This window comes from Trachinotus anak, unplaced genomic scaffold (genome assembly GCF_046630095.1).
Source record: "Trachinotus anak isolate AG129_WGS33_773 ecotype Australia unplaced genomic scaffold, CSIRO_AGI_Tana_v1 ptg000034l, whole genome shotgun sequence".
NCBI lineage: Eukaryota > Metazoa > Chordata > Actinopteri > Carangiformes > Carangidae > Trachinotus > Trachinotus anak.
The window spans coordinates 722,503-745,982 of NW_027273885.1; the positions used below are offsets into that span (position 1 = coordinate 722,503).

A 23,480-nucleotide genomic window follows, 5' to 3' on the forward strand; every position below is an offset into this window, starting at 1 on the left:
ATTGATGCAAAGATCAGCGAGCGCTACCAGCAGGTGATGCGGGAGTGGAAGGCCTGCGAGGTGATCGTCAAGCAGAGGGAGAAGGAGATGCAGTCGGCCATCTTTGCCAAGCTCTCCTCAGGCAGCAGCATCGACAGCCACGTCCTGCGACTGGTTCACAGAGACTCCACCCTCAGCAACGAGGTGAAGACGCTCAACACGTGTCTTTGTGTATTTATGATGATTTTAACTGAGGGGACGACTCATGTGATCAACAACCCACAAACTGGTTCTGATGCACATGTTCTAAAACCTCCATTCACACTGGATCAGATGATGTGTGCAGAGGTTAAGACAAAAGGAAAGTTGTAAATGACAGAAACAGTGAAAGAGAAAATGATCACGTTTAACCAGGTCTCTGTGAGCTCTGTCAGCGATGTTGATGGAATTTAATCCCCAGGTGAATTATCCTAATGTTAACATAGAATCCTGTCTCATATCCTCACATTAACTCTACTGTGATACTGCATGTTGTTACAGTTTCAACTGAGAGATAAAACATATATTTAACAGCAGTCCTGCATCACTGCTCCACTACATCACTACATCACTGCGTCACTACATCACTGCATCACTGCATCACTACGTCACTGCGTCACTACATCACTGCGTCACTACATCACTGCATCACAACATCACCGCGTCACTACATCACTACATCACTACGTCACTGCGTCACTACATCACTGCGTCACTGCATCACTGCGTCACTGCATCACTACATCACTGCATCACTGCGTCACTACATCACTGCGTCACTGCATCACTACATCACTGCGTCACTACATCACTGCGTTACTGTGTCACTACATCACTACATCACTGCATCACTGCATCACTGCATCACTGAATCCTCAGGTGTTTATGTCGGTGGACGAGCCGGACGCAGGGAGCCAGGAGACCCCCAGTGGAGAGGACAGCACCCCCACCATGACCACCTTGGTCCCTCCTGCCGCCCTCCCCCAGGAGGAGCGTCCTCTGGTGGAGTTCGACTCCCCCGACTCAGGTCTGCCCTCCTCCAGAAACTACTCGGTGACCTCTGCTCATTCCCAGATCCTGTCGAGCATAGACGACGGTCAGAGCACGGAGGAGGAAGGGGGGGGCGGCGAGGAGGGCAGGACTCCAGGTGTGCTGGGGGGGCGTCAGGACTCTCTGAGCGAGGACAGGCTGTGTAGTCAGCTGGACAAACTGGTGACCAACGGAGCTGCTGAGGGGATGTCACCGTCTCTGTCCTCGTACACGGTATGTAGAGTCTGTTTGTTTCAGAGCAACAAGTAAAGGAAACAAGACTTAAAGTCCATGATGGTTTGAGGCTTGAAATGTCAAGTTTTTGCTGAAGGTGCAGATGAGTGAAGGTCATGTGACCTTTAACATCAGTGGGGACTATTTGTTTGGGGTCATGTGGATGTTTAGAGAAGATTCTGCTCACCACGTTTCATGGTCAGGTGTTTTTGAAAGATGAATCACAGAGTAAAACACAAGACCAAAAACTTGCTGACGCTGACGACCATGTCTCCTCTGATCAGATCGAGCTGCTGGACACAGTCGCTCTGAACCTGCACAGGATAGACAAAGACGTGCAACGCTGCGACCGCAACTATTATTACTTCACCACTGCCAACCTGGAGAAACTACGCAACATCATGTGCAGGTGTGTGTAGGAAGAACTCACATCTTTCTCTTAAAGCTGCTGTATTCATTATTTTAATTCTGACGTCACGAGTAGAGACGAGCCACAGAGAATTATCACCAGCTCTGCAGGTCCCCTCAGCTCTGTGGAGCCTTTCAGCTTCTTTAGCTCTTTGTTCTGGTTTTAAATAAACCCACTGTGCTCCACCAGCCCAGCACAGAGCAGCACGGACACAGTCAGACAGCAGCTGGTGGAGCTCCACAGTGGAGCTGGTGGAGACCAAACACAGAGCTAAAAGAGAGGGACTCACCAGGTGACCAGGAACATGACTCCATCTTTACCACAACAGCTTCAATATATAAAGATGGATGACATAACATCTCCCTGAAAGTGAAGCCAAAACATCTCAGTCCCTGCTTGTTGGCTGCAGTATAGGTCATAAACCCCACCTCCTCCATGTTAGCGGATGGGACATCATCCAAACTAAAATATTAAAGTCATTCTCATCACACTGATGTTTGGTCAAGTGTAGATAACAGAGATGACAGCTCTATATTAGTGCTTCTATAAAACAGGAGTGTAACGTCATGATTGACAGTGGCAACTGACTCGTGATTTGGTGAAGCAGGTGTGTGGGAGGAGCCTCGATACAACAGCTCCACCCCCTGATCACTGCAGTGCTGATCCAGGATGTTTTGGCTTCAGTTTGTGCAGTGGGAGGAAGAGGAGACGTGTCGGCCGTCTTTATTACCAGTCACATGTTGGTGTTGTGTGTACAGCTTGTTTCCACTGCACCGAGTCTAAGAGACCAGAACCAGGAAGTAAAAATACTGAACCACCAGTTAAACCTCTGCAAAGTGTTTACACATCAGACACATGTTAATATGATGTGTTTGTGTTTAAATGGAGCAAAGTTCAGGTCAGCATGAAGCAGGAGTTTAATCACTGACGAGGTCTCGTGTCTTATTTTTGTCTCCTTTCTCTACATGCGAATGATTCATCATTAACTAATAACTGGAGCGAACAGCTGAACGTGCAGCTGAGTGTTATTTAGAAACAATCAAATAAAGGTCAAGTGTCTTAAACTGCAGTTACTTACATCACAGAGCGAATCTCCTCGGCTCCACTGCTGCAGGAGGACACACACATCCTCATCACATCTGCTGAGCTGGTTGTGAAGCTGTTGTTGGTCTTTGTGTGTCTCTCTCTCGGCTGCAGTTACGTGTGGGAGCATTTAGAGATTGGCTACGTTCAGGGCATGTGTGACCTGCTCGCTCCGCTCATGGTCATCCTGGACGACGGTGAGGATCAGTTACACAACTGAAGCAAACACAATTCACACAAAAAATGTCATGCAGTTTACACATGACCATGGTGTTAATTATACAGCAGTACGCAAAGAGCTGCTGTGCGTCAGGACCAGATCCACAGATGTGTACTTTCTCTGTTGTGTGTGTGTGTGTGTGTGTGTGTGTGTGTGTGTGTGTGTGTGTGTGTGTGTGTGTGTGTGTGTGTGTGTGTGTGTGTGTCAGAGTGCCTGGCGTACAGCTGTTTCACTCAGCTAATGAAGAGGATGAGTCAGAACTTCCCCAACGGTGGAGCCATGGACACACACTTCGGCAACATGAGGTCACTGATCCAGGTGACAGATTCCTCTTATCGTTTGTTTGTGTATGTGTGTGTGTGTGTGTGTGTCACTCCTATTAAAAGCCATGGTCTCTGTCTGCTGTCAGATCCTGGACTCGGAGCTGTTTGAACTGATGCAGCAGAACGGAGACTACACTCACTTCTACTTCTGTTACCGCTGGTTCCTGCTGGATTTCAAGAGAGGTGAACAACCCTCACCCACCTTCACTCACCTGTATCAGAGGTTACTATAGTAACTTTATCAGAGGACACAGGTGAAGTGTTGATGTGTCTGCACTGAACTGAGTCATTCTGAGCACCAGGTGGCAGAGGAAGTCCTGATCACGCTCACATTTCACCTGTCCCCCACAGGTTGTCTGTCAGCAGGTTGCTACGACCCATCGTTAGATTTTGTTGCTAGGCGACATCTAGTGGTCGTAATAAAGTCCACGTCAGGAGGAGGTTGGGGTGGATGGATGAATATGACACAGGAGAGCGGTGTTCGATTCCCATGTGACAGGAGCAGTTTATGTTGTTTCTATTATCCATGACCGCTCATTGTTATTATTGTAACCATGACAACAGAGATCGTCTAATGTTGAGGAAGTACTTATTTGAACCCAAATCACCATCTTTTCCTGAACCTAACCAAGACATGAACGTTACTATAGTAACCACGGTGACAAAGGAGGTGTGTGTGTGTGCAGAGCTCCTGTACGAGGATGTGTTCGCCGTGTGGGAGGTGATCTGGGTGGCCCCCAGGATTTCCTCGCAGCACTTCGTCCTCTTCCTGGCTCTGGCCCTGGTCACCGTTTACCGTGACATCATCATGGACAACAACATGGACTTCACTGACATCATCAAGTTCTTTAACGGTGAGACACACACACACACACACACACACACTGTAGTTAGCTGAAAGCTTACTGGTTGAAATAGTGTGGTGTCATCCAGTGTGTAGCTGTTCCAAACATCCCCACTGGGGGGCAGAGTGAGACCCTGTGGTCCTGGACCAGGACCTGCTCAGGACGAAGCCTGGACTTTCAGCTGAAGTTGTTGTGTGTTTCTGTGTGTTGCTGTGTGATGTTGTGTGTTGCTATGTGTTACTGTGTGTGTGATTGTGTGACTGTGGAACCGGCTCTTCACACAGGTGATGTAAACTGTGTCTGATCCACAGAGATGGCCGAGCGTCACGATGTCCAACACATCCTGAAGGTAGCACGAGAGCTGGTGCACAGAGTTCAGTCTCTGATGGACAACAAGTGACCAAGGAGGAGGAGGAGGAGGAGGGACACTCCGCTCTTCCTCTCGTCCCTCACAGAGACAGAGTTTTTCCAGACCTCCACCTCTCCAGAGCAGGTCCAGAGAGTCCAGGTCTCCTCCCTGCCCAGATGAAGGCCCTGGGGGCGGTTCAGGGGAGCTGCTGATGCGGCCCGGCTCCGGCGCTCGGCCTGGATCTGTTTACATTCACCTTCACGTGGAATGCTCATGGTGTCCGTCCAGACATGTGGATTTGTCTGCATGCTTGTGAGTTTGATCACACTGTGAATGCATTCTCCAGTCTCCCAGTCCTGCAGAGCTTGTGTGCGTGCATGAAAACACACACACACACACACACACACACACACACACACACACACCCTGGACTCTGACGCAGGTGTTGTTGTCAGGAGGCTGCAGCAGAGGACAGGACTCACACACTGTCAGAGGAGCAGAAGACTTTGCCACGAAGACGTTTTCATCAGTGACCAAATGAACTGTGCCAACTATCTTTTCATGAGTGTTTTCTACAACTAGCATGTGTGTTTCTACCCCCATCCCTGACCCCACCCCCCCCCGACCCCCGACCCCTGTCCCTTTTTGTTCTTGTGGTCCAGGAGTTTATTATCACACAGATGTTGCCTTTCTCAGTCACAGCCCGAGGAACTGAGTTGCACTTTTTGTAAGGGTGCCTGTGAAGGTCCGTGGAGGCCAGAGGTGCCACAAGAGGCCAAACTGTCGGGACAAGGTGCAGCCGCCTTTTCTGAGGTCAGAGGTCACAGCAGGTTTAACACCTGTTCCACCACAGAGCACAACAGTGACGACAAAAGCACACAGCCTTCCTCTTCACTTTCACCTGAACCATGACTGTGGTTCAGGGCTGGAACTCCCACTGAGGTCACGACCTTTCACGCAGTGCACGACTGTTTTCAGCCAAAATAAATACTGAATGTTGAACAAAGACAAAAGTCCAGGGAGACACTGAGCTGAACTCCTCTCAGAAAAGCTAAAACCCTCAGTTTGCTTCTAATCCCACATCAGTTATATCACAAAAATGATTTTCATCACTTTAGAAATGTCGGTACAGCCTCTTCTCAGCTGCTTCTATCACCAGCAGACTGGACCTCACTTCCCCACCGTCCTCAGGTCTCTTCACTGGTCTCCTGTCAGCTGGCGGATAGATTTTAAAATCCTTTATTAGTCTTCAGACAAACGTCAGATATGTTTTTAACTCAGAGACCAACCTTGTTGGTCCTATAGAAACATGGAGGCAGCTTTCTGCAGTGACCCCCCCCCCCAGCCTGAAACTCCTCTTTATTATTGTTCAGCTCCTTGTGTTGTAGTCTTTGCACAGAGGAGCTGTGTAAATAAAGTTTGGTTTGATTTGATTTGATTTCAATATAAATTTAAGTAAAGAGACCCGACGTCCTGATACTTGATCAAATCCACAGCCAATCACCAGCATTTTTAGATCCTGGATGCTGATTGGCTCACTGATGCTGATGAGATGTACTGGTTTACTCCTGAGGTGAATGATGAGAGGTGGATCCTTGTGTGTCAGTGTGGTGAAGGCTTTAAAACATTTAGACCAGACGTCATGTAAGTGGATAACACACATGAGAAAGTTTAAGATTTTAAAGTGTCACTTGTTCAGTGGGTAAAAGTTTCTGAGAGGGTTGAGACCTCAGTGACTGAGACCCTGTCTCAGTTTGTGTTTTCCTCTAAAGTCACAGTGACTGAAGGACATGTCTGAAAAGATGAAACTGTCCAATGATTGAAGCGTCTATTTTTCTTATTGTCATCAGATTCCATGAAAAGACCAGAACCAACTCTACCTTCCTGATCTGGTCTGTGGCTCAGCCTCAGGTCCATCTGATCCCACTCACGTCTTAAAAACTGGGTTTAAATATTTTGTTTGATTTTTTATTCTATTATCTCCTGGAACAGCTGGATGCTGCAGGCTGTAGCTTCCTTTACACAGCATTTGTTAGGGACTATTTTCAGCAGCGGATTAATACACAGTGGGTGTTTTGTTATGTACAGTAGCAGGATGAGGGTTGAAGGTCTTTAATCCTGAGAGATGAGACCAGAGCACAGGTGGACTGATTATGGAGACGACCACCTGAAATCCTGGTCGGTTGGTGGACCATCAAAACCTCCCTGAAGGTTTTCAGTTGTTTACCAGCTCCATCAGTGTCATTCACGCAGCCGGTTCAAGGGGGCGGGGTCATGGTTGATGTAGTGTTTGTTCTGGTGTGAGAAGCTGGTTGTTTAGTGCGACATCTTGTGGCAGTGACGATCATTTACAGAATCTTTAAGAGTAAAAACCTTAAAGGTGGAAAAAACAGAACGAAGCAGCAGAACAGTTTGATTCTGGTTCGACAGTCGACCTGAGGTCAGTGAGCTTCGGTTCGCAGCCGTCGCAGCAGTTTCAGGTATGACATCATTGTTCTCAGACATTTAGCTGTAACACACTCAGTGCTTCGTACTCTGTAGTTACTTATTAACCATCATTCATTTGATCAGTGAATATAAACACTTCCAGTTCCAGGTCAGACTGTCATAATGTAATAAGACGTGTTTGGAGGTTTAGAGAAAGCTTCTTGTTTCAGATCCAGAATCTCAGTCTCATATCGTCTGTCCTGCTCCGGGTTGATAACCAGGGACTGAGTCAGAGTAAACTACAGCGCAGAAGAAGCTGCATCAGGCTCTGGATTCACTCAGTCTCTGTCAGTTGGTTTTGGGTCTTTTCATAAAGTTGTTGACCATAAGAAAAATGTCCATCACTCCTTTAAACAAGTTCATGTTTCCTGTGGAACTGGAGTCAAACTCGCTCACTGATCTGAACGCATCATGAAAGCTGCTGTTGTGTTCGCTGCCGTCAGGAAAAGCGGCTGCAGTCGTCCATGCAAAACCTGATTCTTCTCCTGCCTCCGGTCCAGCCTCTGCTCGGACTGGGTCGTTCTAAATAACAGATCTGAGGTCAAAGGTTAAACAAACACCTGAGACAAAGCTTCTGTTGATGCCAAACTGTGTCCAGTGTTCAGTGAATCAGTATTAGTCGGTTTTGGCTTCACAGTAACAGCACAGAGTACATTCATGTTTGTATCTGAAGGGAATCTGGAACATTTTTGATACTGTTTCCAACCCCCCTCCCTTCATCGTGACCCTTTATCTACACCCTCGTCGCCTCCTTAAAATGTCCGACATGGCTGCATACGATTGGTCATCCAGCACGGACCTGCACCTGTGATTCAAGTGCCAAGAGTCTTCCCCAATCCTGAAGTGTACTGTAGTCATCTGGCTCTCTGATTCGCTAGTTCAATCCCAGGAATGGGCAGTGGTGTGGATGTACCTCGCTGCGGACCCACCCCCCTCCCCCACAGCGACGGAGGAGGGTCGGCGGGGGGAACCCGTAGCAGAGCTTTTTCTTCCAATCAGGACATTGTGTACCAAAGCCTTGAAACAGCCCCCTCTGTGGCATGACGACAATGTGCAATTTCATACTGCATCTTGAAGACTGACTGTTTACTATGTGTGTAAACTATTTTTGAAAACGTGATCTTGGATTCTTTAACTACTGTGCAATTTCTGTCGTTTGAGAAATCCCATCAAAATCTATATTGCTGTAAATATGAACCGAAAACCCAATATTTCTATGAAGACCGTCAGAACATATATAAATATATACATATAAATATATAACTTATTTTGAGATCTATTTTTTATGTTGGTTTTAGCAGCACTAGTCAGAGGTGTGTACTGTGCAGAGATGCAGAATGTGTGCAGACTATGTTACACGTTGACTGTTAAGTGTTCTCTCTCAATGTTGTGCACTGACTTCAAGATTTCAAATTTCTATTTATGTAGAGAGCCAGTGGTTGCATTGCTGAATATGTACTGGTGAGGATGTATCATTTGCCTTGAATGTAATGTATTATTAAACAAGGGGTTGTTCACTGGTGTGTTGCTCTCTTTTGTTTTGGTGCTGCAGGGCCGGACGTGTTCTGTTGGTTTAAAGCTGCTCTGACTGAATCAGTGTCATTTCAGCAGCAATATTTAGCTGTTTTTAGCCAACAGCTTGTACACTACCTGTACTTCCTCGTGCTTGTTTTCCTCTGGCCCAGTACACGTCCAGTCCTACAGCCCATATACAGCGTGATTGTCAGACAATACTATAGGATCATAGCCAGAATCTGCCCAGATGTGGAAGTACTCGGGCCAGACTCGGGCCGAGGACTCAGGCATATGTTGGGCCAGAAGCTTCATTTTTCTATCTGAGCAGCAGCAAACAGCAGAAAGACACAGTTAACGACCTGGTGAACATTTAGCAGAAGCTAAACAGCCACATTTTACCTTCTGGAGTTGGTGGAGACCAAAAACTGGACTATTCATCAGGTGCATGCTAATGCTAATGGTAATTAATGTTAATGTCTATTCAATGTTTCCTCCACCAACCAGTCAAGTTGCAGGAAACACTTTCCTTCTTCTGTTCCTGAGTCACAGCATTGAATAACGACCTGAGGTGTTTTTGCAGAACATTATGATATCACAGTGAAGTTGAACTTTGGCCGTTTAGATTTTAAATATCATCGCATCATCATTTTATCCTGTTAGTCACAATTAGTGTATGAATTCTTGGTTTATGGCAAAAAAAGTGCTTTGTGAGGTCACAGTGACCTTTGACCTTTAAATACCAAAATCTAATCAGTTTATCCAAGTGAATTTTTGCACCAAATGTGACGAGAGCCTTCAGCTCTGACTGTCGCAGAGAAAAAAAAAAGTCAAATGCAGCTTTAAACTGAAAATCACAATCTCTTCATTAAACTGATTCATTTAGAAAATTGTAAAATTGTCTTTAAGTCCATAAAACTGATAAAATTTTCTCACTTCTCCGTCTCACAAAAATCTCTAAAAGCCACTTTATCATCTTCAACTGTTGGAGACTCCAGGAGGATGAGGATCCTGGAGACCCTGTAAATCCTCTACACGTTGTTGTTGCCGTCTCTCAGGTCGGTTTCTACGCCGGACTCCATTAAACCTCCTCGTACTTTGCTATAATTCTCTCTGGCTCCAGGTTACCCACTTAGATTGGGTTGGTTTGATTGAACTTTATTTAGGAGTATGAATCACAGTCCTCAGGAAACAGGACCCCTCTCACTTAATGTGAGATTTAACTGAGTCAGGGATCAACAAGAGTTTTGGACTTTTATCAGGACTTTGTGCTTATTAAAAATTTCCACCTTATATTTTCTATTCAGTGTCACTGTTGTCGTCCTTCGTGTCTCCGACTGTTTCCATGTTTCCCTCTTCACACAGAAAAGACACAGACTGACAGCAGGTTTAAAAAAAAGCAGTATTTATCACGGCCGATACTTCAAACTGATCAGTACCCATGACATTGCACAAATACAAAGGCATGAAAAAAAACATTAAACATTAAAATAGGTATTGCATCTTCCAAAAGCTAATTTTCCATTCATAAATACTTGTTGTGATTTCAGGTCACTGCAGCTTCTTACGACAGGATCACAAAGTTTTCTTCTAAATAGCCAGAGATCGTTTCTAAAAATCAATGATGTGACACCAAATAACAATCAGCAGACATTCTGTGGTTGTGAGAACCAGTATTATTTTTTTGTACAGTACAATATCGAAGGCCGAGAGTTCTCCGGAGATGATTATTGGTGGTGGAGACTGTGGTCATGTGACCTCTGAAATGCAGACGCTGAGATGTGAGACGATGTCCATGATTTTCTCTCCTGCTGCTCCGTGTCCTGAAACGTCAACAGAATGAAGATCAATGATCTGACGACCTGAGACTCAGAGGTCAAACGTCTCTGGACTGGATTTTAATCCTATGATTATTTAAAGAATTCAGCTCTGATCTTCTAAACATATAATATTTAAATTCCCTGATTTAATGTTTGTGGATGTTCCAGAAATTACACAACAATAGAAAAAAGAAGATTCATGTGTCTTTTGGACGTGGTGGTGCAGGGAGGAGGTTTCTGGTTCAGGAGCCTGAAGGGGCCAAAAAAATCACTGGTCACTTATCAATGACATCAGTTTTTCATAATAAAATAACAGCAGCAGTTACATGTTTTTGACACAAACGCTTTAGTTAATGAATAAAAATGAAAAATCAATCAAACTCTCAAAAACTGGACTGAGGATGAAGATCAGGCGCCGATGATTTATTCCATCACCACAGCCTCACTTTTACTTTCACCACCAGGTGGCAGCAGCAGCAAGTCCACAAACTACTTTTTAAAATGAATGTGAATGTCCAGAGAGGTTCAGAGACAGTAGCTGTCAGAATAACTGCTACTGAAACCAGAGCTGGAACCAATTACAGTTTATTGTATCTGTTGTTGGTTGTTTGTGTTTTTGTGTTGTTGTCTCTGTTTAGACTGAACATCACAATCAGTGAATCTCAGTGAGACCTTCCACTATTTTACTCTCATTTTCTTAACTGTGGTGTTTTGTGGTGATGTCACTGGCTCCTTCATCCAGCCTCCACAGAAACAACACAACCACTGCATGTTGTGATAATGGAACAAACCCACAGTGAAATAGGAAATTATTCAAATATGAAATACACTCAGGTTTTCACAGATGTTGAACCATGAGTTGAATTATTTGGAGTCCAGGCTCCACATGTTCGTCCTGTATGTTTATGTGGATGTTACCTGTATGCTGAGGTGATGCGCCCCCCCCCCCCCCCGCTCCTAACTGGGGTTGGGTCTCTCTGCAGACTTCTGGATCTGTGTGGAGGAACAGACGGTGGAGGTTACAGCATCAGCTCTGACAGGAAATATCTCAACAAGTAACCTGACCCACCAAGAAGACACCCAGTCAGCCAAACCCCCCCCCCCCCCCCCCCTTCAGTGAACAGAGCAGTATTAGCAAATAAAAAGCAGATTCGCTCTTCAGAAGTGTTTAAAAAAAAACAGATGTAGATGCATCTAACTACCAGCAGAGGGCAGAGGAGCTCTTCAGCCAACATCAGGCTGTCGAACCAAGAGACAAGAAGACAACAACACAAAGAGACTCACAAACAAAATAACCACTCAAGACCGAAAACAACAGGCCGCATTAGATGGTGAGAAAATCAAGTCAAAAACAAGAGATGAACTGAGAGCAGATGGAAACCTGAGACATGATCGTGAACTGAGCCACACATGGTTTCACTAAAAACAAGGCTGAATCTGGAGAAAAGCAAAAGCTCAGCAACAGGCAGAAATGTTACTGTACCTGTGATTGTTCTCTTAGGAAATCTGGGAGCTGAAATTCCCCTTTAAAGACCTGGAAAACAAAGGACCAGGTTTAGAACTCATCATCTGGATCACCAGGGTCACAGTGAAGGTTCACTCATCATCACTTCACTGCAATGATTTTAATATGAGCTTCAGACTTGATTCTGAAACAACAGGATCATCACAGCCGAGCCGCCACACGTCCACCGCGGGGTGCGTTTGATTTGTTGTGACTCTGTGTAAAGGTGGAGGCTGCTGGACACACGCCAGGAATTTCACACTCTGATCCTGGAGTCACAGAGCCTCCCCCCGAGGTGGGTGGGTGGGGGGGGGCGCTGACCTAGGATCAGCCAGGGAGGGTCAATATCCTACAGGACAGACCCGGGCCTGCTGTGGTCCACTGTGCAGGGAGGGGTTCTACCACTGTGCAGGGAGGGGTTCTACTTGTGGAAATTTCCCTCAGTCGACACATAAACTCATGGAGTTTTCACGAACAAACAAACTAAAGTGTAGCTGCACAGGAACAGGAAGTGCCCCCCCCCCCTTCACGGTGAAAACAACACACGGCTGTTCTGCAGACCAGAGAAGAAGAATGTGGAGGACGGACCGTGACAACCGAGAGGAGCTGAATATCAGAGGAATTCACCAGATAAAGAGCCGACAGGAAACCGGGGGGGGGGGCACTTCACTCAGCTCACCAGCTTCATCTCAAAAGGTGGAAAATGTAGTTTTCATTTATCAGTTTATATCTGAGAATCTGTCAAGTATGATCAGTGAAAACCTTTCATTTGGACCTGTGGAGCAGGAGGCCTGGGTCCTGAAGTCGACCCGGAGCCAGAATCTGAACGTGATCTGAAATGACTTCCAGCAGCAGAGACGATGAGATGGTTCTGATCCACAGAGCCCGACCAAACCTGCTGCTCAGGCAAAGGAGGGGGGGCGGGGCAGAACACCCTCCGGCTGTGCAACAGGTCACACGCCTGGGGCAACAGACAATGAAGTAGTGGACCACAGATCAATGTGCCCCTCAGACAGACAATCTGATCCTGAATCAGCTGACTGACTGAAATGTTTCCTGTTTCCTGTCATCACCTCAGAGCCTCTGACCTGATCTGATCTGAAGGAATCTCTGCTCGTTAGAGTCAAAACAACAAGCTGCTTTAATTACAACTACTTACACTCTGCATATCATATTCAATTATCATTATTTTTATTATGAAAAAACTTAAAGGTCCATATAGTATAAAGGTAGATGTTCATTATTTAATTAGTGTTTAAATGGTAATAAAGTTGACTCACCTCAGCTGCACTGATGAATCTGATCAAACTTTATCCACTAATTGAGACTAAAACAGTAAAAACAGTTTGTGGACCTTCGTTTGTTTGAATCCATCATTAATTCCTCACATGTAAACAACTGGAGCTGGAGAATGTTTGTTTTTTGCTTCATTGTTTTTTTCCATCATCAAGATCTTATCAGAAACTCATCACTGCAGAACAGCTGATGTTTGATTTATTGGTAAATATCAAGTAACTTTGTGTTTTTGATTTAATTTTATTTATTATACTTATCAGACGCCTAGACCTGACGCTACATCACAGTTTTGCAGAACGCACAATAAAATCAGGTGTTTTTGTCCACAACCACAGAAAATATTAAAGATTCCACCCAAACCTTCGTCACTGAGGTACGAGGATGAAATGAAGTCTGCCTCTGCAGAGCCGGGTCCAGCCCAGGCAGGGAGGGGCCGGCAGAGTCGGGTCAGCCAAGGTGCCTGCTGGTACAAGCAGCAGGTCTGTCCCGTGTGTTGGTGCCAAACTAAACCCTGCAGAGCCCCAGCCTTTATACTGAGGCTGGGGCTCCCTGTGACTAAGCCCCTGGTCCCGGGGGGGTTAAACACGGTAACAGCCCAGTGCGTTTGAAAAGCTGCCAGTGTGGAGCCACAGTCTGCAGGGGAGAGTGTTTCAGCTGCAGGCCTGACAACCTCCACCCTCTCTGAATGGAAACTTTCCAGGATATTGTTACTGCAGACAAACGCAGCACTCAGCTACACAGAGACTCTGCTCTGTGTGTGTGTGTGTGTGTGTGGGGGGGGGGGTGCTGTGCTGAGCTTAAAGAACAAAACTCATCATCTCTGATGATACAAAGTCATGACATCATACCCTGCAACCCTGACCCCTGACACTATCAAACATCAGTGTGTGGATTATTAGAAAGAAAACAAACGTCTTGTCAGGAGCCCCAAATACACTCAGTATACACACACAACTTTGTACACCTGTCTTTGTGGGGACCTGTCAGTGATATAATGAATTCCCTAAACCCTAGTTTCTATATCCCAAAAGCCACAACACAAACACAAAAGCAACAACACAAATGCAAAAGCCACAACACATTGCGTTGTTGTAGTTATGGTGATGCTGCTGCTTATAATCATGATGCTGATTTGAAGCTGTATTTCTCAGACCTGCAGACCTGAAGCACAACACACTGGACCAGGAACTGCAGACATTTCTCATCCACTCACATTATTATTGTTACTGTGGAGAAACTGAGAACTTATTGATCCCAATATCCATTTCTCACCAGGGATCAGAACAACTGCAAAGCCACTTAAAAGCTATTGATTGTGGCTTCGAGAGCCAGGAGCGATGAGCCTCATTTACTCTGGAGCAGCTTCTGCTCAGACCTGGACCAGGTATGTGTGGTATATGTATGTATGTGGGTGAGTCTGTTGTGATGTTGATGATGAAGATGGGTGTGGTCTGACACATCACCACCGTGTGCTCATACACATAGGAAGAAAATATGAACACAAAACTTATTTAAGATCACGATTTGAAACGCTGCCATTTTCTAATCAGGCAGCAGAACAACAGATTATTTATCATCATCATTAATCTGAATATGCAGCAACAGAAAAGATTCAGGCGGCTTCTCGACCGCTGCATGTCTACAAACAAACTCTAGAACCTTTGTGCACTAACTCGATATGAAGAGGCTTCCGGGGTGATATGCATGGACTGTGTTAAGGCTCCGACCACAGGCCTGACACCGCTTTGAAGGATTAACTTTAATCCAGAAGAGTCTTTACTCTGAGCAAAAACAACAAAGCAGCACAGAGAAGAGGCTGCTCAACAGGTCAAGCTTCCTCAATCATCCTCATCGTCCTCTCTGTCTCCACAGTACAAACAGTCAGCTGGACGCCCGCGGCCCGACGAGGCTGCACACTCTGGGCTGAAACCAGGCTGAAGAGGGGATGAGACACTGGGTAAATATTTGGACGGGGCTGAGTGAAAACTCAAGACAGCAGAGAGAGCATTTCCACATGTGGCTTAATCATACAGTGGTTAGGTGGAGGGCTGGTTGCCAGATGTCTTACGCAATGCAACAGCACGGGGGGGGGGCAGGAATGAGCTGGCTCTCATCTCAAATGAACTGGAATGACCACATACCAAGTAAAAGTAAGAAAATGGGGAGAGGGACAGAGATTTAACAAGGAATCAACGAGAGAATGTTTGGTTAAGAAAATCTCAGCAGAGTCACGTGTGTACGACCACGTTTCCCTGGAAACAACAGCGACACAGGAAAACCAACACATTCGTACACGAGTCCCAACATCATAATCAGTGTGTGGAAACTGATGACACACTGGAACTGGAACTCATTGTGCTTGAGGAAAAAGTAGAAGGAAGCTGCTTCTGAAGAGAGAGGTCCACAAAGCTCTGCCAGAGAGGGGCACGTGATGGTGATGATGATGGTGACGTTGAACTAGTGTATGTAGGCTACAGACTAACAGGGCTGGGTCTCAACTGAACGTTTGTCAAACCATAAGCAAGTTGGTACAGAGACTAAAAAAATACTTTTTCTAATTTCAAAAAATGAAAACTTAGTTCTAAACACTTTTTCCAGTTTAAAGCTCCACAGTCTAAAGGTAGATGTCCATGTGTTTGTGATTATAAAGCAGGTCCAGGTTCTATATTAATACTGTGAAAGTATCAAAGCCTCAGTCCACAGAGAAACACAGCCTGTATTCAGAAACTGAGCCTTAAAACCAGCCGTCAGGACTTCTGGAACTTTGTGATGTCACAACAAAGCAGGCACCACCCTGACAGACAGTCAGAGCATTATGTGCTCGTGATTCCTGACAGGTTTCAGTACAGGACGCTACAGACACATTTCAGGTTCAGTACCTGGACATTAACGACCTCATAAAGACAAACTGCAGCTGAACCAGATCATCACATGTATCAGTAAACTGAGCACAGGGGCCGGCTGCTGGGAGCAGGAGGCCTCCTCTGTATGCAGGACCTCTGGCCCTGGAGGGAGGGAGGGGGAGGTGGGGGGGGCACACAAACAATAATCTAAACCCTGCAGCTGGATCTGATGCAGGGGAATCACACTAACAACCTGCAGATGTACTCAGCATAAATCTCCACATGGAGAGGCTGCCTTCATGAGGTCTCACACACACACACACACACACACACACACACACACACACACACACACACACACACACACACACACACACACACACAGCCTCTGAAATAGGCAAACAGGTCCACAGGCGCGTCTGAGAAGCGTTAACATGGTGATAACAGGGATGAGGGTCTGATGTCGGACCAGCACTCCGACATATGGCTGCCTACAGACAGTGAGCAGGCTCAGCTTTAAAGGAACAGTCCAACATTTTAGGGCGTGTGCGTCTTTGTGCTCGTCTCACAGTGAGAGATTGTGGTTTTAGGAGCAGCTGGCTGCTGCACAGTGGAGCTATTGATCACAACAGTTGTCTGCTACGGCCGCAGGCGTTAGGTCCTGCAGCCAAGAAGAAAGTCCGGCCAACTTCTCTCATACTTCAGTTTCCCACAGGAATAAATCTGACCTGGGGGGTAGCAGGGTGTGTGTGTGTGTGTGTGCAGGGGGGGGTTGTGGTTGTAAAGTAACCACTGTGTCTTGTCTTCTGATGTGATACCAGAGAACATCCCTGTCTCATGATAAAAAAATGTTCACTAAATATACTTTGGCGTCCGGCCCAAGTAAAGTCTGTGTGACTCAGAACGAGTCTGAACCTCGTCACCTCAGTTCTGCAAATCAGCTGCTGACTTCTATTCATTACTAATCTCATTTTATCAGTTAAACTTCCTCTAGATGTTTTAAAATCCTCTGCTCCGATTCATGTTTTGCTGAACACGGTCTGAAGCTCATCTACTCTGACTTCCTGATTGACCTGGATCAGGCCTTGGCCCCGCCCACCACCTGCTGGCTCCAGGTGTCCAGGTGAAAGAGCAGAGAGGATGAAGATGTTAGAGGAGGAAACATCAGAGACTCAGCCTCATGTTGGAGCCTCAGTCAGACCCAGACTCAGAGGAGGAGTCTGTTGAGACCAGAATCAGAGACTAGCAGACGGATCAGAACAGTTAGCATAGCTTAGCATCTTTTATTTGTTTATGTTGTTAGCTTGTAACTGGCAGTGGCTGACACAGTGTCAGCAGTTGTGCTAATGCTAATGCTAACTCTGGCTCTCTGTACTGACAAATTTTCAGGTGTATTTAGCTCCGCCCCCGTCCCCACAGGCTGACAGGATTGGTTCCTCAGGTTCTATGACATATGAATCCCTGACTGTCTGAATCTGTGTTTATGAGACTGTCATTGGTTCAAGGTGGAAACACTCAGTCACGGTGTCGACTGATTATTTCACTCGGCTCTTTTGTTTATTCAGAAGAAACTGACATCTCCACCAGGTTTATGAGAAACTGCAGCAAAACAGCAAATTACACTTATATATCAAAACTATTTATACTCTTTATATCGAAATACTTCTACTCATTGAATTCACATACAATGAGATGCACCTGTTTTAATTACATCAGAGGTTCGTTGCAACACGAATGCTGATGAACACACTGTAATTAAGCTCTGTCCTTCAGAGGAAGCCACACTGAGAGACCAGCGACCTGCACGGTCACTATGAAAAGAGTCTTCAGAGCAGGATTCTTCCTCTGTGAAGCCTCTGGGCTGAGGGAACTCTGCCTCCTCGTCTGGAGTTTCCATCCGTTTGTGGTCAGACACATTTTTTCCCTCTCTCCCCTCACATCTCACACTCTGAATGTTTTCCGTCCGAGTCATAACGGCCTCGACTACATGATGAATTGCACTAAACTCATTCTGTATTCCCCCCCCCCTCCCCCTCCCCCCGTTTGGTTGCTCTTACACAAATGGAAAAACAATCCAGAAAAGTATCCTGGCTGAAACTAAAACTGGGTTAAAGACAAAACCACCAGGCACCATCAGAGAAATATCCTGATGGAGAGCCCCCCCCGACTACAGTCTGCGGTGGACGTTTCTCTGACTGTGCAGATTCTCGTCGTGGAGGGAGACACTTCCTGCTGGAAGAGGTGTTGATGCTTTTACTGGAACCTCACAACTGAATCACAGCCTACATCAGGAGAGGACACACACACACACACTCACACACACACACACACACACGCTCACACACACACACACACACACACACACACACACACACACACACACACACACACACACACACACACACACACACACACACACACACACACACAAACAGCTGATGAGATCACTGTGACCGTGTCACTGTTCAGCTGAGTAATTCTAGCTTTAACAAGAACACAGAGCTACTCATTAGTGCTTTGTTTACTGTGTGTGACTGTATATGGGTTAAGACCAGACTGTAACAAATGGTTACCAACTGCCTTTTCAATACAATCACAGCTCAACATCACATTGTTGTTAGTTCGTAATGTGTAAGGCTTAATTGTTATATTAAAGATAATTAATAATTTTACTCTAAACATTAACATCACACCTGGGTTGTTACACCTGGTCTCAGGCTGCAGGGACATTTGCTCCCATCCAGCCTCACCAGCCAGAGTCCAGCACTGACTGTGGGGGTGGAGGTTGCACCAACTTTTGCACCAACTGTTGCACCAGAATCCTAAAAATCCAAACTTCGCAGAAACCTGAAAGTGAATCCTGCCTGAAACAAACCACCATCAGTCAGACTTTACTGTGGCCCTGCCTGTGTGCTCACTGCAGACACTCCACACTCCAGCCTGCTGCTCCTGTTCCACACTCCAGCTCTTGTGTTTGGGGCAGAATTCGTCACATCTGCCCCTGAAAAACCGAAGCAAAGGTTCATCTGAGCCACGGTCTGATGAACTCAGGGGGAACTCTGGGTCGGGTTGTGCGATCGTAGCCATAGATGGTTTTATTGTCCCCCTGTGTAACTGCCAATTACGGTGGCCTAGACGGGTCAACACAAAGCGAAAACACAACACAAATAAAATAGCAGCAGCACACACACAAAAGCCACATGTTTTAATGTCTGTGTTCATCACCTGTGACATGAAAACATCAGATTCAAAGTCAAAGACATAAAAAGTTCTCTTATTAAATCCTGGAGCTCCACAGCAGAGCGTCTCTGCTGCTGGCCTCTGACAGCTGATTGGTCAGTCACAGTGAGTGATGACGATGAAGTCGTGTGATTGGACGTTTACAGCAGCTCTGTTCACACTGGGCTGGACTGTACCAGGGTGAAAGTTGTAGGCTGCTGCAGGGTTGAGCACCTCTTCAGACCTTTACTGTGTTCAGTCAATCAGGGACTCGACTCTCTGAAGAGCAGCCCCAGTTTCAGATGTGCACAACAACCACGAAGCAATTAGAGTCCAACTCTGATGTCTGATAGGTCAGTCAGAGACCTGGATACGGTTCCAGGTTTGGGATCAAGAAATCATCCAGAAACCTTTGGACTGAAGTCGACCGGAGGAGACGAGGAGACTTTCTTCACCATTCAACTTCTAATGCAACTGTACAAAACACTTAAAGAACACTTCACCATTTCAACCTTCTTTTCAGATCAGTGACGACTTTAATCCCAGCTCAGTCTTCAGCAGTGGACGGTTACAAGTTCATCATCAAGTCACACTAATGGAAACTACAGGCTCTTCTCTTCGATCCTCAGCCCACGTCTCAGGGACGGTGAGCGATGTGAGGATTTACAGTCAGACCTGTTCTCCTCTGCTCTCTGTAGCTCTGTGCTTTTTCTTATGCTTTTCATTTCTTATTTCCTGAATATTCTTGCAAACACAGGTGTTAGTGGTAATGAAAACGTTGGCAGCAGTAGTGGGACTAAAGTTTAGCTTTGGGGCAGAGGAAAGTTTCAGAGCTCTGCCACAGACTGAGGCGGCAGCTCTTTTAAGTCGCTTGTCTGGGAGGACGATGCCAAGCTCAGCCAGAAAATCACAGGGTTTGAAAAAAGAATCTCAACTGCACCAAATCCAGAGGAGCAGAAACTGATGGAGTCTGTTTGCTGCCGGCCCAGAGCCAGGTGACCATCAGATCCTGGGACATGAGAGGTGAAGCACAACATCCTGGTCCAGCCTGAACCTGCTTGAGACCGACACCACAGCAGATCTGGACAAGTGCTAGTGGCCACACCAAAGACCAGTTCTACCCCCCCGCAGGGTCAGACCAGTTCTACCCCCCTGTCCAGGTTAAAGAGGAGGCAGAAACAACGAGCACAGAACCACTGATGTCTCCTGGACGAGCCCAATGCTAACGGCACAGCTAGCATTAGCACCACTAGCTCAGAAGCCCATGAGTAGCATCTCTCAGGACTTCTGTGACTTTGTGATGTCACAACAAAGCAGTCACTGCCCCAAGCCCCGCCCACCTGGACCCACTATCCAACCTTTGATTTGGTTTCTCTGTTTACCTGAAATCTGCTGTATTTTTATTGGATAACTCAGAAAACAGTCAGCCAATCAGAAGAGAGGCTCAGACCCTCTCTTCTGATTGGCTGACAGGCTCTTAAAACCACAAATATATCTTCTGATGGATTTCAACACTTCAGATAAAACACTGGAGGAGTTTGAACATGGATTTTTATTTTTAACGTGTTTTGACTCCTCTGTACTTGGAGTCGCCTCAAGACTTTCAACAGACTGAGGAATTGGACATCTAAGCAGCAGGCGACTTTAAAACCTTGAGAGATAAGAATAAATCAGAGAGCCGTGTCCTCTGGCTCAGAGAGCTGAGCTGCACAACATGTCACCTGATCGCTCAGCTTGTGGAGAGGAATTTCATAAAACATATCCTGCTCCAAAAATAGCAGATGCCTTCCACAAGATATGAGGAGGATCTGACTTCTGGCAAGGACATCAGTGCTGAGGAGTAGAGGCTCATACACCAGGTTTATGTGATGATGAGAGAGGGATGAAGCAAAGACAAAGGTGGTGGCTCGTCTTTGAACCTTCCTCCTGCCCACAGGTCAAAGGTAAAACTTGTTTGTCTTTAACTGAAGGAACCAAAAATTCCTTCTAAAATACATCTCACACAGATCAGAGTGAACATGGCGTCTCCCTGTGGTTCAGTCCAGGACTCACAGAGACATTAAAAATCATTATTCTGAGCCGAGCTCCAAAATTACTGCATCCTACATTTCCCATAATCCGACTGGATGGTGTGTCACTTCCTGATAAACACCCACCTCTTTCTAACTTTACGCTCCCAGTTTGGAACACATGGTCTCTGATGTTAATTAATTAAGTCCAAGCTAAGATAACCCCTGATGACATCACAATGACATCATCAGAACAATGACTCATGACAGCAGCAGTTTCTCAATAGAGAACGCCAAGTTCAGACTCCTGCACTCAGGAGATCTGGAGGATTTAATGTTCGAGTTAAAGTCGATAAAACTAGTTTCACTGGCTCGTCTGACGACAGTCGTCCTGCTGAGGTCCTGCACCGACGCTGGATTTCTGTCTGACCCATCAGTGTGTTCTTGTTGTTACTATGGCGATGCTGTATGTGTTGATCCAACTGTTTCAGTGTTTTCAGAGCTGTCTGTGATCTCTGTGATCTTCAGACTCTCTCTCTCTCCCTGAGGTGAGGAGGTCGACACCACCGACACATCTCTGCTAAATCCGCCTAAATCTAAATCTGTGGTCTCAGAGATCTGGACCCCACTGTTATCCAGGAAAACTCACCCTTCTGGTGTTGTCCAGGACTTTGGGGTCAGGTCTGCCGTAGTTGGGAGGGTTGGCGTGGGGGTCGTAGCCCAGCCGGGACAGCATCGGGGCGATGACGGCCATGTCCCGCACCACGTCTGCTGGGATCTTCCCCACCCACTTGGACAAGGCCTCCATGTTAACAGGCTTGATTACCTGGTCTGTGGACCTCTCCACCCTGAAAGACACAGGCAAAGGCTGGTTTTACCTGAGACCTCAAACAGGAAGTCACCTGAGCAGCTGCAGCACAAAATATCCCAGGTTTTAATCCCACAAGGGTCAATTTAGCTGTAGATGACTTTCCATCTTATAAATGACGTCGTCTTCACTGAACGATTCTTTACCTTTTCAAAGCCGTCCAATCAGAAAGCTGCATTAAATATTATATATTCATAGTTTTTATGCAACATCAGTCCTGATCACAGACCAAATATCCAATCATCAGGATTTTAACCCTTAAATGTCTGTTTTTATCAAAAACACACAAAAATGTATTATTTTCCATTCACTAAATGATAAATGAATTTTTTTGTGATCTGCAGTAAAATATAATTCCTCTCTCTGACTGAACACACACACGTAAACACAGGTACACAAACTAATTTCTCAATACACACGTTCACACCATTTTAGTTACATACACATATTTCAGAGGTCGACAGTCGCCCATAACAGTGGAACATGTTTGTATTTGCTCCAAAGGCCAAATATGACTTCATCTGGTGGAAAACAGTAAAAACTCAAATTTAAGGAGCCTTTAGAATAAAAACCTAATAAATAGATCGTGTGATTTTATGTTGTAATGGCGGATCAAAAACTGCAGTTTTAATGGGATTCAATGGGAACATTTTTGTCCTTACTGTCCTGAGTCCAACTAGTTTGTGTTCACTGTGTATTATTGACATTTTACAGGAGCTGAGGTTGAAATTATCCCCAAAAATTACACAAAATCTGAACACAGCCAAAATGATCAAAAAGTCAAAAATGAAAAGGACAAAAATATAACTAAGGATGCAGGAGAGATAAATCATGGTAAAGTGCATCATCTCAGTTAACGAAACACTGAGCCGTGTAGTTACAACCGAGCTGTTCACACACATTTAACAGTTTAGTGCAGCACATTAACATTGGTAATGAATGTCGTCACAGCACTGTTTGCTCAGCTTGTCCCCAAACGGCCCAGTTTACAGCAGACTGGTCTCAGCTCTGTTCACTGTCACCATCGAACTGACTGTGACTGGATCACAGCAGGTCCCTGAATAACTGAGCTTAATGTCAGTGTTAAAGTCACGTTTTCAGACACAGCTGCAGGATAAATGTGACCTGCAACACAAAGTCAAGCTCCTGAAGATGAATGCTGCTCCACCCGTCCTCTTCCTCCGTCACTCACAGCAGTTTAATAAGAATCCACCATCATGTCACAGCAGGTTAAATTATTTATTGTGTGAAATTAAATATTTAACGAGCACAGGGATCAGACCTACAGGACAGCTTTAGTTTTCTGAAGGTTCACCACCTCTGAGCAGCAGCAGGGACCTGATGACAGATCAGTGAAGATGTGGATCAGAACCAGAAGAAAATCAACGATCCTGCAGGGAAACTGATTTTAC

At 45.8% G+C, this 23,480-nt stretch overlaps 2 protein-coding genes across 7 annotated transcripts in view; one reads left to right on the forward strand and one right to left on the reverse strand.

The window, feature by feature from the left end:
* Positions 1-8,514, forward strand: part of sgsm2 (small G protein signaling modulator 2) — a 64,675-nt gene extending 56,161 nt beyond the window's left edge. For both annotated transcript variants that reach the window (XM_071471681.1, XM_071471682.1), the window contains 8 exons: positions 1-183; positions 898-1,281; positions 1,566-1,690; positions 2,888-2,970; positions 3,202-3,311; positions 3,403-3,499; positions 4,003-4,170; positions 4,473-8,514. In XM_071471681.1, the coding sequence (XP_071327782.1) occupies positions 1-183; positions 898-1,281; positions 1,566-1,690; positions 2,888-2,970; positions 3,202-3,311; positions 3,403-3,499; positions 4,003-4,170; positions 4,473-4,561 (1,239 nt within the window). In that variant the 3' untranslated portion in view covers positions 4,562-8,514. The remainder of the gene's footprint in view (positions 184-897; positions 1,282-1,565; positions 1,691-2,887; positions 2,971-3,201; positions 3,312-3,402; positions 3,500-4,002; positions 4,171-4,472) is intronic.
* Positions 8,515-9,900: 1,386 nt separating this feature from the next.
* Positions 9,901-23,480, reverse strand: part of tpst1 (tyrosylprotein sulfotransferase 1) — a 37,779-nt gene continuing 24,199 nt past the window's right edge. Inside the window, exons 3-6 of one of the 5 annotated variants that reach the window (XM_071471591.1) lie at positions 21,850-22,048; positions 11,813-11,863; positions 11,248-11,322; positions 9,901-10,332 (exon numbers count right to left, since the gene is read on the reverse strand). In XM_071471591.1, the coding sequence (XP_071327692.1) occupies positions 11,287-11,322; positions 11,813-11,863; positions 21,850-22,048 (286 nt within the window). In that variant the 3' untranslated portion in view covers positions 9,901-10,332; positions 11,248-11,286. Of the gene's footprint in view, positions 10,333-11,247; positions 11,323-11,812; positions 11,864-18,221; positions 18,255-18,695; positions 19,104-21,849; positions 22,049-23,480 lie in introns of those variants that run through there. The other 4 variants (XM_071471593.1, XM_071471590.1, XM_071471595.1 and 1 more) reach the window with 4 other exon arrangements.